The following is a 13350-nucleotide window of genomic DNA, read 5'->3' as shown; positions in this document are numbered from 1 at the left end:
TACCCTTTACTGTTTTCAGAGGGAGCACTATCCATTTTTATTTTTCTAAGAATAATCCTACAACATGTGATCTAGGTTTTCTATCAGTTAGACATCACTCCTTTGGTTTCATTCGCTTTTTCTCTAAACAAATGCCCTGTGGTCCTGCCTTCCCTATAAGCCTCTCCCACTGCCAAACAGCCCCAGCTGGTAAACAGAATACCTACTGGACGCTAGACCATTTAGCTTTAGTGTGTTTCTATATTTACTACAAACACAGAGGGTATTGTCCCTAAACAGGTGAGGAAACTGACACTTATGGTGACCTGCCCAAGGACACGAAGCTCATCAAATAACAGACTGGCAGAATTGACTTAGCCAAGTCTGACTCTAAAACCCATACTGCTCCTAATCACAAAAATGCTGCTTTATATATTCATAGATTATGTTCCGATTATGAACCAAGAGCATTACTTCCATTTTACAAATGAACAGAGGTTGAGGGGGTCAAATAACTCTCTTAAAGTTACAAAGCCATGATGGAGCACGAACAAGGTTAAAACGTAGCTGGACTGAACCCCAAGCCTAGACACTGTCCCTGTCTCCTGCTACATTTAATTCTGCACTCAAAACTCTACCTAACAGCCCAAATGAAAACCTAGTATTCAAATTTTTCTGTGGTTTAACACTATTGACTAACCTCACTCTTCCAACTATGCACCTGGTTTCCATCACACTGTGTTTGTGGCTTTATCTACTGTCCAAGCCCTTTTCAACATCTATCTGATCCTCCTTACAACTTGCCAGCACACCCTGTAGTCTAGTTATATTTCTTGTGGTTCTTTCTCTCTTTATACTTTGTAAAAACTGGTTGCCTTTCCTTTTCATAATTTGCTTTCACTTGTCTCGTATAGCCAGGCCTATTCCTGTTTCTTCCAGCAGCACTCATAAACTGCTGCTCTCATCCAGGTATAGAGGCTCTTCGATCAAGTAAAATCAGGGCCCTGGAATTGGAATGGCACTGTTGTCATAAGCAAGTGGGTAAGGAGGCTGCCCCCATTAGGCTGGTTTTATCAGAAGTTTTGCAGTGGTTTGCTTCAAGTATGGCTTTTCATCACGGAGGCTGGTTTTTCTATCAAACGCACTCACTGTTGGAGTACACGCTTTAGCGTTTTACTGACAATCATCTTAATTATGCAAAGCCTACTTTCCATGTGGAGAATACTGTTACTAAATGAGGAGACATTTCATTCAGGGGAGACCATCCACTGTTTCTAACGGTGGCTGCTTCTTTGAGCAGTTATCTGAAATGGAAATGGAGACACTGCAAGAGATCATTTCAGTAGATGAGGCTACTTTCCGCTCCCCGCCCCCCACCCCAGTATGGGAACAATGTTATTTGTTCTTCACTGGAAACTTGTTAATAAAGCAGAAGCGATTTTTTTTTTCCAGTTGAAATGTAAATTTAGTTCAACAAACAAAATTTCAGTATCATAGCTACAGCCTGATAAAAGTACTTTGCTTATTTAATCCACTGAATGAAATTCAGGAACACACTAAAGGCAAGAGTTAAGGCAGGTGCGAAGAGCCTAATCTTAAAAGGCACGAGAGCAGTCTCATCACTGGTTCTTCCACTCCTGTTCTATAAAGCTGGCCTCATGAGGTTAAAGAATCCAGCTCACCTATTCTGCTAGGTGTGAAGGTCTAACGCCCTGAAGGCATTCAGTAATTGCATGTTCCCTGAGGTAACAGTCTTGTCCAAGGATAGTCTTGTTATTAGTAGTATAAAATGTAAAATTATGAATTAACAGTCCAATATTCATCTTCATAGGCTAATTGTCCATCCACTCTTCCCACCTAACTTTCCCCCAGTGTTTCAAGATCTTTCTTAAACTCACGAATCCTCAAGAGTCAGATTTTTGAAGCCCAAAATAAATGAAACTGTCTACCATTTCCTGATTAACTCTGAAAACAGTCCTGCATTCCTGCAAACAGCAGAAGTTATTTTTAGGATTGAAATAATGATCTCACTTTCCCAGGCATGTAGCTTCAGCTGTTCTGACTGTGGGCAGGTCAGGAATGTCAAAGATTTGTCCATGAACTCATGTGAATCTCTGCATAAATAAACACCGTGTTTCAGTAGGGACCGTGTGTTAAAAAGAAACTACATACAGGAAAAAAAAAAAAAACTCTATTTCCAACACTTTGAAATACAATACAGAAAAATCAGCCTTTTGGATAAAAGCATTCCATAGAACCTTTGGGGGCTAAAACAGTTTTAAAAATTAGGACAAATTAAAATTGCACTCAGTGGCCTGGTCTAGTTCTAAATGACATGAAGGAATGTACAAAAAGCTTAGAACAGATTTGGAGGGATGCTGGCAGGTCCAATATTGAACTTTAGGATTTAAAGCTACCAAAGCTATCATATATAATATATATATGCAAATTCTATAGGAAGTTTTTTAAAATGCAAAGTGCAGAAAATTCCATAAAGGCAGTTAAAAATTGGATTTTTTTTGAGAAGGGGGGAAGACTGAATAGAGGAAATAGAACTGTTAGGAGACCTGGAAGGAATAAGGGGGAAGTATAACAACCATATCATTTTCTAGGATTTGCCTTACTACTCTTCTTTAGATGATGCACCAAGACCAATAAAAGTCAATTTTGGTAAATAAAAAAGTTTTAAACAAGGAAGTTTTTATCATAAAGTTTAATTATGGTTCAGAAAAAATTGAGTGAATAACCTTCTCTGAAAAAATATATTGACTCTGTAGACTGCAGTTACTGGGGGCGGGGAGGGTAGACGGCAGCTGGTAAGTTAAATTACCCTATTTTCTACTCTTAAAATGACAAGAAGTCCCATATCCAGTCTGATTATAGAGATGCATGTGCCCCAAATGGCTGAGAATAAATACAAAAGAAAGGCAGAAGCTGTAAAGCTAAGGGCATGCAACAGGCTCTAAGAGAAAGTCTCAGAAATACCCAGAGTGGCAACAAGGAACGTTTGGCTGGAGTTTGAAGTTCTTTTTAGTCGTCTTTGTCTTTCGCTCCATGCTTAAGGATGCGTGTGAACTCGATGTAATTGAAATTCCCCTTTTTGTCAATAGGTGCTTCTCTGTACAGCTCGTCCACTTCCTCATCTGTAAACCGGTCTCCCATTGTGGTCAGCAGTTCTCTCAGGTAATCCTCCTGAATGGTGCCTGAAGAATAAAGAAATGGAGATCAGAAGAGACACTCCTCTGAGGAATAATTACAAGGAGCATCTACCACTTGACCAAGCACAGGGTTTACGTTAAGGACTATAAGCATGCAAATGTATGAAATATAGTCTTGACATGACTAAGCCAGCCTCAGCACAGCTGCCTAGAAAATGCTCTGTTGCTTAGTGACATTAACCTTCTCTGCTCTACTGACCGCACCCAACAACAACCTCCTGATCTCTTGGTAACAACAACTAATCCTGTGCCTAACCAGAAAGCATGAAGTATGATGCTTCCTCAACATACCATCTATGATCACACTTCTTCTACAAGCAAATACACTAAAATCATCTTGTTCTTATTTAGGCACTAAGTTATGTCCAACCCTTTGCGACCCCATGGACTGTAGCCCTCCCTCTGTCCATGGGATTTCCCAGGCAGGAATACTGGAGTGGATTGCCATTTCCTTCTCCAGGGAATCTTCCAGACTGAGAGATCAAACCCATGACTCCTGCTTGGCAGGTGCATTCTTTACCATTCAACCACCTGGGAAGCCCTAAAATCATCATAAATATCAGTAAAATGCTTCAGTGGAAAGAATACTGAAGTTGTGAGGTCCAGTTTTAACAAGGTATGTTACACTTCAGGCACTTCACTTTACCTTTTTAAAATACACAAAATGAGATTAAACAAATTTTTAAAAACAAGTCTAATTTTAGATTCAGTAACAAATATGGTTAGGCTCAGTGCAAAACCACTGAGTAGATAGTTGAGGATTAACTATGTCACAGACACTGGGATAGGCACTGGAGCGCTAACAGTGAGCAGAGAGAAACATTCTCTACTTTGGACCTGTGCAAGTAGGGGTCTCATGAAACCTGACTGCACATCAGAATCACCCAGGGAGCTCAAAACAACCCCAGAGGCCAGCCCTGACACTGATACTTAAAATAGCTCCCTAAGTAATTTCCATTGGACTAGTTTAAACAGTAATTTCCATGAGCAATCATGATCGAGACCCACTCCTGCAGTAACCCAAAGGTATTAAATGACAATTCAAGCACAGAGATTTTTGAAATTCATAAAGTTTCTATTTTACAACTACTTCTTTGTGTGTGTGAAATTAAGCTAAAACACTGATATATTTCCTATAAAATAAGTTTAACGTGTAAGGTCAGTTCACAAAAGAAACTCTAAATTTATGGGTTTTTTGACTAACTCAACCCTAGATTTAAAAAAAAAAAAAAAAAGTTCTCCCAATCTTAGACTTTTAGATTGTAGAAATAAATCCTCCTCTTTAGGCAAGTCATTCAACCATCATGTAAACTAATCAACTATGTGCAGGGACTGTGATAGGAGCTGGGAGGGTTACAAAGAGGGGAACATGATGCTGTTGAAGATGCACAGCCCTTATCCAGAGAGCCGGGAGAGACTGATGACTGGAAACAAGCACACAGCTAAAGCATAAGCTCAGGCAGGGTATGTGCCAGCAGAGACATACATAAACTACGGTGGAAAGAAGCGAGAGCTTCTCAAGTTTTCCCAGAGGCCAGAAGAAAACAGTATAAAAATGCAGCTGAGGCTCTCTTAAGAATGTGACCACTGAGATGACTCTGAAGAACAGTTAAGACACTTTAATGGTTTTATTCCCTTCCACTAAAAAAATAACACATGTTCACTGTTTAAAAAAAAAAATTTAATACACAAAAGTTTTTGGCAAGAAAAAAAGTCTCTTCTGCCTGCCCTTCTTCTACCGGTTCCAGAAATAACTGTTCAGAGTTTTTGATTTCAAGGGGAAGGAGGTGATCTGAGGAGGAAGGCAGAGGCAGAAATGGCGGAGGTAAGTCCAGGCAACAATGCATGGAGACTGGAACGAGGTTGTAAAGATGATGCAAGAGTCAAGAGGGTGGTCTACTTGAATAGGCCAGACGAGGCCTATTGTGGGACGACTTCAAAGTCAGAGTGGAGAGACTGTGCTTCCATCCCCACACACTACAAGTAGGCTGTTTAAACCAGTCCAAACACTGTGTAACCAAAGGGTGTGCCTTCCTTCTTAAAAATCTTGCCATGTGAGTTACCCCCTTATTTTTTTTCTCTTATACACATTTCTGCCAAAAGAGCAGGCATTCATGTAGCTAGCCTTTCGGGTTTCTTTGAGAGTCCCCTCTATGCAGGCAGTAAGCTACCATCTCATTCCCTCATTTAATCTTCACAACCACCACATGAGGCAGGAAATATTATGGTCCATCTTACCAATAAGAGCCTTAGAGAAGTTGCCTGAAATCAGACAGCTGATTTCAGAAGAGGATTATGAAACCAGAGCACCTGATTCCAGATACCAGATCTAAACAATCTCAGAGCAGAGAGGTACCTGATAAACCAACATAGGACCGTACTACCACCACCACCTACAGTAATCTATAATTTTTTCCAAAATTGCTCCTGTAAAAGATATTCATTTGACACACTTACTGAGTGCCTAAACCCTGTGGAATTATTCTAGTAAAGGAGTAACAGAAGTTTCCTAAAAAAGTTCCAAATTCACCTAGTAAATTGTAAATTAAATATTTAAGGGCAGAGGCAGTGAAGTGAGTGCCTAACATGCCACAGGTGAAACCTGTCCCCCAAAACAGGTCTGGTATAAACCTGAGGGTGTTACATGTTTTCATGTTTCAAGTTATTATATATTTTAGCTGCTATAACCAAACAATAATCAGTTGGTAATTAAAGGTTACCTCAGACTTACCAGTTGCTTCTTCATCAAAGCAAGCAAAAGCATTTCTGATGACATCTTCTGGATCTGTGCCATTTAACTTTTCACCAAACATTGTGAGAAACATGGTAAAATTTATGGGACCTGGAGCCTCGTTCATCATGGCATCCAGATACTCATCAGTTGGATTTTTTCCTAAACAAAAACAGAGGGTCATAATTTTAATCACATCACAAAATGCATCATGGTAAACATTTTGACATGACAGACGATCATTTATACAGTTTTGCTATTTGTGTTCAAGACAGTAAAACTATTTGGAAAAAAGTCTTCTTGGTGAAAAGGATCTATATTAAGAGTCTGGAGACCCTGTGCTATTCCACTGGGAAGTCAGGAGGAATAACACTGCTTTCATAATCACGATCAGAGTGCAGCACACGCATTCATGCACAAACACACAAACACAGCTGGTCTCTAGCCTGATTCTGAGACTTGGCCAGAAATCTGCAGGTGGTCCAAGGACCTTACTTTGGGAAACAATGCTCCAGATTTTGAATCTTAGTGAACTGTAACATCATTAGATTGGCTTCACAAAACTTTTAAGACTTCAGAAATAAATAGAAAAGGTTGTTTTAGAAATTGTCTGATTTATTAATATTAAAACTGATAATCACCCAGGGAAGCAAGCATGTCATGCAAGTCTTCCTTGTCAATGAACCCATCCCTGTTCTGGTCGATCATGTTGAAGGCCTCCTTGAACTCCTGAATCTGGGACTGGTCAAACATGGCGAACACGTTGGAGGTCGCGCGCTGGGGGCGCTTCTTGGTGGTCTTGGTCTTTGCTCTTTTGCTCGACATGGTGGCAGTTGAATCCTAACAAAGAGGAGAAATACAAGAAATAGCAAAAACTAAATTGAACCAACCTTCCAGAGGTATTTGAGCCACTGAGAGATGGGTTTAAAAACTATTTCACAAGACAGTATCACTTGGCAAAAATCTGTCAACTAATTGATACCATTACTCAGAGGATCAATCTAAAAAGAGAAAAACCAGATTCATCTTTTGAATTCACTCATCCTTAGTAGGAAACAGTCTGTCACTAATTTCAAGTTCCAACTTACCACCAACATTAATTCAAAGCTCAGGGCATTATCAACAAGATTTCCTGTCCCCAGTACTACTGGAAAGCTGATTAAGGACTGATAACAATTCAATCCATTAGCTTAATAACAATATAGAAAACAAGAAACAAAAGACGTCAGGACGCTGGAGAAAAACTGCCAGTTCTATACCTCAGTGTTATTCAGTACTGACGAACATTAACTCATCTTCTAAGCCAAATCATCTGAAGTGATTAAGTCCTCTAAACAAAAACCAGAGCACAATACAAAATTTTTAAAGCAATTTAGTTTTTAAGAAGTTTTGGAAAGCATTTTAAGAGATATGGAAACTACCTTTGCTCTCTAATAATCTAAATTTCTCCCCGTAAAACTTAAGTTGAAAATAAAAATAACGTCTAATAACTCCCTTTCAACACTAAATCTTTTAAGACTATAAGCAATTTGTTTGAAGTTAAAAATCCCACAGTCATCAGACAATAAAATTTTACCATACCATCCTTCAGAGCTGAGGTAGCGGGGGCAGTCAGCAAAACCTCTAACCCACAAGACTAAGACACTGTAATCAGTTATATTCTCTCAAGCAGGTCTAAAATAGGCACTACTGATTTCACACTCTGACCAGGACAACAGTTTTAAAGCTTACGATCTGAAAACAACATTTAGCTATGATGTAGCAAAACACTATGCCCTTGCTCTAAAAATAAGCCTGTGGATTGCAAAGAATGAACTACCTAGATGTCAGTACTGCGAAGTGAACTTAGGACACAATGCTTCATATGAGTTTTAAAACTTATTTCTTACATTCTTTCCTTGATTACACCACACCAGCCAGACTACATTCAATTACGGAAATAATTAGAAAAGCTCTGACTGTGCCTGATTTTTTTTTTTTTTAAAAGCTTAACTCTATTCTCAGATTTTTAGAAGGAAATTCCACAAAGGAGAGTCACAAATTCCAATTCATCAAATATAGCACTCCTGCCATGCACTGGAATGTGCTGCTGTTAAGCTATACCCTACTTGACATAGAAGTTAGGATATATGCTCCTCCCTGGTTTCCAAATTTCCTTTAATTACTCTTTCGTGATATTTTCATTTTATAACACCTCTAGATGTTATCATCTAAACTACAGAGAGCTGTAATTCCCCCCTCTAATCTAAATAGTAGTTTAAAAACAAGTAGTAATAGCATATATTATTTCTTCCTCTCCTAAATGGACTCCAGGATTTGGGTTAGTGGTTGAGTGGCACATATTTACCAGTCCACATCTCTTTAGTATTTTAGGTATGCCCCTGTCTTTGCAAAACAAAGCATATGTTTAAAAATAGTCTATTTTGTTTGACAACACTGTATTACCCTAACTATGCACAAATATCAGTTGTTTTAAGAACAAAGAAACAGATGAAAAAGACAGGTCAAATGGTTGATAACAACTGATTTTTTAAACCTACAAGACCTCATAATACTCAATTTAGTATCATTTCTCTAAGTATCTTTTAAAAATACTTAGGTTAGATTATAAAGTAACACACACACTCTCATTCTAGAATTTTGATACATTTCCTAGTCTTTCTTTTAATCATGCATTTAATTAAAATCAGTCATTTTAATCATGTATTCTTTTTTTTTTTCATGTATTCTTTAAATATGTGAATACATTGTAAGATTTTTTAAAGTTATAAAGGTATTTTTGGGGTCAGCACTGACAATACCCTCAGAGTTTTTCTTTAGCTCATTTGATCCTTAATCATCAACCATTAATATGATCAGCAGAATTACATTCATGTGCATCAAACGTCACGAATGCTGATTATTATTTAAGAATTAAGAAATGTTAAGGTACGTGTGCTCTCTTTGAAGAACTTAAATATAGTTGGGGAGGCAACTGTGAAGAAATGAGATGATTGGTTCAACTTATTTGAGTTACATAGTTTTCATTCCAAAAGTATGACTCTCAAGTTAAAACAATGTGTAACAAAAATGAAAAATAACTCAAAGGTGGTACATGATTATCAAATACTATGACTTCAGAAAAGTTCTTTGTTTCTGAAAGTTTTTTGTGGGTAGGTGGGGGGAAAGGTAGGGGAAAGAACTTGAAAAACCCTAAAAGCTACAAGACATCCTTAGAATTAAGAAATTTAAATGTCAGTCTTAATTCTGACAAATTAGGGTAGTTAATGCTATCAAAATTTGGTAGTATAACACTGGGCAAGTTACTACATGGACCTTTACTTTTTCAAGGAGTTGGATTCTGATCTGTGTTATTCTCCCACCAGAAATCTGCATCCTTTCAGAGATAGAGAATTCAGCTTTGCTGTCAAGTTATTTCAAAATAAGGAAAGGCTATTTTTTTTTCCCCTTACCAAACTGAAAGTATGGGTACTTCAGTCACTACCATCAACTCTGGTGGTAGTGTGTGTGAGTCGCTCAGTTGTGTCCCACTCTTTGAGATCCCATGGACTGTAGCCCTCCAGGCTCCTCTGTCCATGGAATTCTCCAGGCAAGCACATTGGAGTGGGTGGCCTTTCCCTTCTCCAGGGAATCTTCCCAACCCAGGGATGAAATCTGGATCTCTGGTATTGCTGGCAGATTATCACCTGATCCACTTGACTGGGGTGGAGAGGGAGCCAAATGAGAAACAGCATTATGATCCCAAGGAGCCAATCACTTTAGATACTGTCACTGTCCTCCTTGCTATGATTCAGGTATGCTGTCCACTTTTATTTTCCCCAAACAAGTCAGCCTGTAACTCTCTTCATATAACAAGCCTTCAGCAAATGCATAACTAGGCTAGGGAAAAAGAAAACTGAAAATATTTTACACATCAATGTAAGTATTATTTATCGCACCCACGGTTTCCAAGCTATGTCTTCACTCATCATCAGCTCAGTCTAGAATTTACTTTTGAAGCATTTAATGAAAGATCTTTGGTGTGAAGGGCTCTGTGTTGTATGGAACTTGAAAACCCTGGGACTTACCGAGTCAACGTCTATGAAATTCACAAGGATTTCAGAATCATGAGAAAAAGTGAATGAAAACAGTTCAAGGGTTGTTAAGGAGAATCAGTTTACAGACTCGAAGGACCATAATCTTGTCTTAATCAGGGAAGGGGAGTGCTGGTGGTAATGAATTTCTGGATTTATCCTTCTAGCTGGATCAAATAGGAAGAGAATCATTCAGGGTTATGACAAAAGGATGGATACAAACCATGTCAGGAAGAAAGACTGGATTAAGTGATGGGCGAAATGAAAAATAAAGATCCACTAAGAGGCTTTCCCCACACACCAAGGGCAACAAGATTTTTCACAATTTCTAAATACTCTGGTTTCATTTATAAAATGGGATTAACCCATATCAATATTGGCTTCCCCAGTGGTTCAGCAGTAAAAAATCTGCCTGCAATGCAGTAGACAGAGGAGATGCGGGATCAGTCCCTGGGTCGGGAAGATACCCTGGAGGAAGAAATGGCAAATCACTTCAGTATTCTTGCCTCTAGAGTACGCACGCATACGCGCGCCACGCATACGCGCGCCACGCACACGCACACGGAAATGGCAAAACACTTCAGTATTCTTGCCTCTAGATTTCCATTCTGAAGAGCCTCGAGAGTGCGCGCACGCGCACACACACGGAAATGGCAAAACACTTCAGTATTCTTGCCTCTAGATTTCCATTCTGAAGAGCCTCGAGAGTGCGCGCGCGCGCGCACACACACACACACACACACACGGAAATGGCAAATCACTTCAGTATTCTTGCCTCGAGAATTCCGTACACTGGAATGGGCTGCCCCGCCCTCCTCCAGGGGATCTTCCCGACCCAGGGATCGAACTCGCGTCTATTACGTCTTCTGCATTGGTGGGTGGGTTCTTTACCACTAGAGCCACCTGGGAAGCCCAGAATACTCTAGTTAGAATTCTAGAGTCCAGCATTTATAGTGGTAATAAATGTAAACTAATATGAAGACTTTATACAGGACACTACAATTGATAGTATTCTGGAAATATATGTTCTTTAATGAAAAACTCCCATCTTAGGAAACACTTGCTAATGAGATGGTACATAACATCTACTTTGCAAATCCAGACCAAATCTACTGTCTCATTTAATCAATGTACTTTTTTTTTTTTTACAAGCTAAGTTTATGTACTTTTTTGGCGCTAACCACAGTTTTTTAAAAGTACATTTTCAGGGATGTTTGCGTTCCAACTTAACCAAGTTTTCAATTCCTAAGCAAACTTCCGGTTGAAGGTAGGATTAGTCCTCTAAGACTGCCACACCCAAAATGTCCTCAGCACTTGACAAAGGCAATTCGTTGTCCAGGTTCACTAGCCAGAAAAGCCTCACTTTTTAAAGTTTTTCTGGCTAGGTTTTCATCAAAGGCCTTCCAGAACAATGAAACAAATAGTAGTAATTTTAAGAATCATTCATTTTCTCCACCTTTAGATGTACAACTTTCTGCACTTAAGTTAAAATCTCAACTGAACGCTTATTTCTGTTTCAAAGTTCTGTAAAGAAATGATACACTCTTTGATAAATCAATTCAGCTACTTTGAAAGTAAACACTTTGAGAAACGGACTTAACTCGGAGGCTCCGCCCCAGAGTAACAGTTTTTTGGGAGTTTTCCTGAAGCCTCAAACTAAACCCCAAACTCCTGTTTGTCCAACTATCACTTAAAAATCAAAACATTCCAATTACAAAAGTGGATACTAAACTGAAGTTGCTAATCTGAGGTGGTTATTCCCACTAAACGTAGCCACACAGCTGCAATAACAGCTGCAGCGGGCGGGCGTCCGGGGACCGCACCAAGCTAGAGTTTTTGCGCAAACTCTCTGGAATCGGGCAAGTTTACGTTAGAAATTAAACTTAGTCCCAGCGTCAGCTCCGCGGGGCTCGGGTTTCGCAGGCCGGCTGCCGCCCAAGCTCGCGGCGCCAGCAGGCTAAACCACACTTCCCGAGCTCCAAGTTTGGGCAAAAGAGTGAAGCTGGCGTCCGGGCCGCTTCCGGCCGCGGCCTTCGGCGCCGGAGCGGCCCGTGGGCTCGAAACCCAGGAACTCGCACGCACACCTGCCCAGGTGCGCCCCCGGGAGCGCTGCTGACCACCCCGCCAACCCCATCCGCCCCGTGGGGATGCACCTCGGACGGGCCTCCCGCGGCCGACCGCGAGCATTACTCACCCTAACTCAGCCGCGAGAATCCGAGAGCTTCAGGAACCTTCTCGCTGCCTCAGCTCCCCCTACCAACTCCCTTCCACTCCCAGAGACGCTACAAACCGACACTTCCGGCCTTTGCTTAGCGGACCGGAAGGAAGGGAGTCACCATTCTCGGCTAATAGTGTGAGCCTGGCAGGGCCACGGGGCGGGGGGGGGGTTGCCGGTGTGCTCAGAGGGCGCAATTTTGACCGAGTGCACGGAAAGGACGTGTCGAGAGGGAAGCTTAGAACATAGTAGAAAGGTAATGATTCTCCAGGTCTGATGACTGAGTTTCCGTCTTTTTCACACCTCTTCTTACAGTGTAAACTGTTCCATCCCCCCTTCCTGTTTGCAAATGGTTGAGTCTATCTTGTGGGTTTGCCCCTCCGCACATTCCAGGGCCCGGCCGGGGGCGGGGCTCGGCGACCCAAGTCCTTGTAGGGAAATCGCGGAGAGGGCTTCGCGGCCCAAGTGGCTGGCCTTCGCCCCACCCTCAAGCGCCCCGCCCGAGCCGCCGAGCGGTTCTGCGCATGCGCAGGGGGCTCTCCTCAGGGTGAGTGGGGAGGCTGGGGTCTTCCCCCAGTGGTCACACAGCTATCTGTGTACCCCGAGAGGACGACTCTGGGCAAGAGACTTGATCTCTTGGCCCGGTGTTGTGTTATGACGAGTCACTCCCCTCCCTACGGAAACAAACACTGTTTAGTCCCGAGGGCCCTCAGCCTATCTCCGACCTAGAACGAGTTCTTCAGGCGGGGGTCGGCCGAAGACATTCTCCCTCTTCAGAAACGTACACGGTTATGTTTCCCCGCGGAGTCCCGCGGAGTCCCTCGCACCCCAGGAACAAGGAGAGCTCGGCCGCATCCGGCTCGGAAGGCAGCTCGCAGCCCGCAGCTACGGGGTCCTCAACCTCGCCCCCTACTCTTACTGGTGCCGAGGTGCGCCCCGTGAAGAGGACAGGAAATCGGGCCTGTAGTGCTCAGCTCTCTGGCCTCAGGACCGCCTGCCCGAGGCATCTCGTAGAAGGAAAATCCTCCCCACCCTGAGGGAGACTATGCTGCCCGTATCCGCGGAGGAGGGTGATCCCCGCAGGGGAGGGCTGGGCCGGGCCGACTCCTTTCCAGAGTCGTCCAGGCTCCGGGT

At 41.8% G+C, this 13350-nt stretch overlaps 1 protein-coding gene across 3 annotated transcripts; it reads right to left on the bottom strand.

Annotated features, from left to right (window-relative positions):
- Window positions 1-2154: 2154 nt before the first annotated feature.
- On the bottom strand, window positions 2155-12545 carry LOC113883034 (myosin regulatory light polypeptide 9). 3 transcript variants are annotated; one of them, XM_027526394.1, is made up of 5 exons: window positions 12196-12322; window positions 10777-10904; window positions 6570-6768; window positions 5929-6090; window positions 2155-3182 (listed from the first exon to the last, which is right to left on the bottom strand). In XM_027526394.1, exons 3-5 carry the CDS (start codon window positions 6751-6753, stop codon window positions 3010-3012), a joined length of 519 nt encoding a protein of 172 aa, XP_027382195.1. In that variant the 5' UTR covers window positions 6754-6768; window positions 10777-10904; window positions 12196-12322; the 3' UTR covers window positions 2155-3009. The 3 variants fall into 3 exon arrangements, with proteins under 3 accessions (XP_027382195.1, XP_027382193.1, XP_027382196.1); XM_027526392.1 differs by lacking the exon at window positions 10777-10904 and having other exon boundaries at window positions 12196-12545; XM_027526395.1 differs by lacking the exons at window positions 10777-10904; window positions 12196-12322 and adding an exon at window positions 7510-7650 and having other exon boundaries at window positions 2674-3182.
- Window positions 12546-13350: the final 805 nt, after the last annotated feature.

This window comes from Bos indicus x Bos taurus, chromosome 24, assembly GCF_003369695.1.
Source record: "Bos indicus x Bos taurus breed Angus x Brahman F1 hybrid chromosome 24, Bos_hybrid_MaternalHap_v2.0, whole genome shotgun sequence".
In the NCBI taxonomy this organism is placed as follows: domain Eukaryota; kingdom Metazoa; phylum Chordata; class Mammalia; order Artiodactyla; family Bovidae; genus Bos; species Bos indicus x Bos taurus.
The sequence above is the reverse complement of the archived record's forward strand: the minus strand, read 5'-3'. Positions and strand labels throughout refer to the sequence as shown.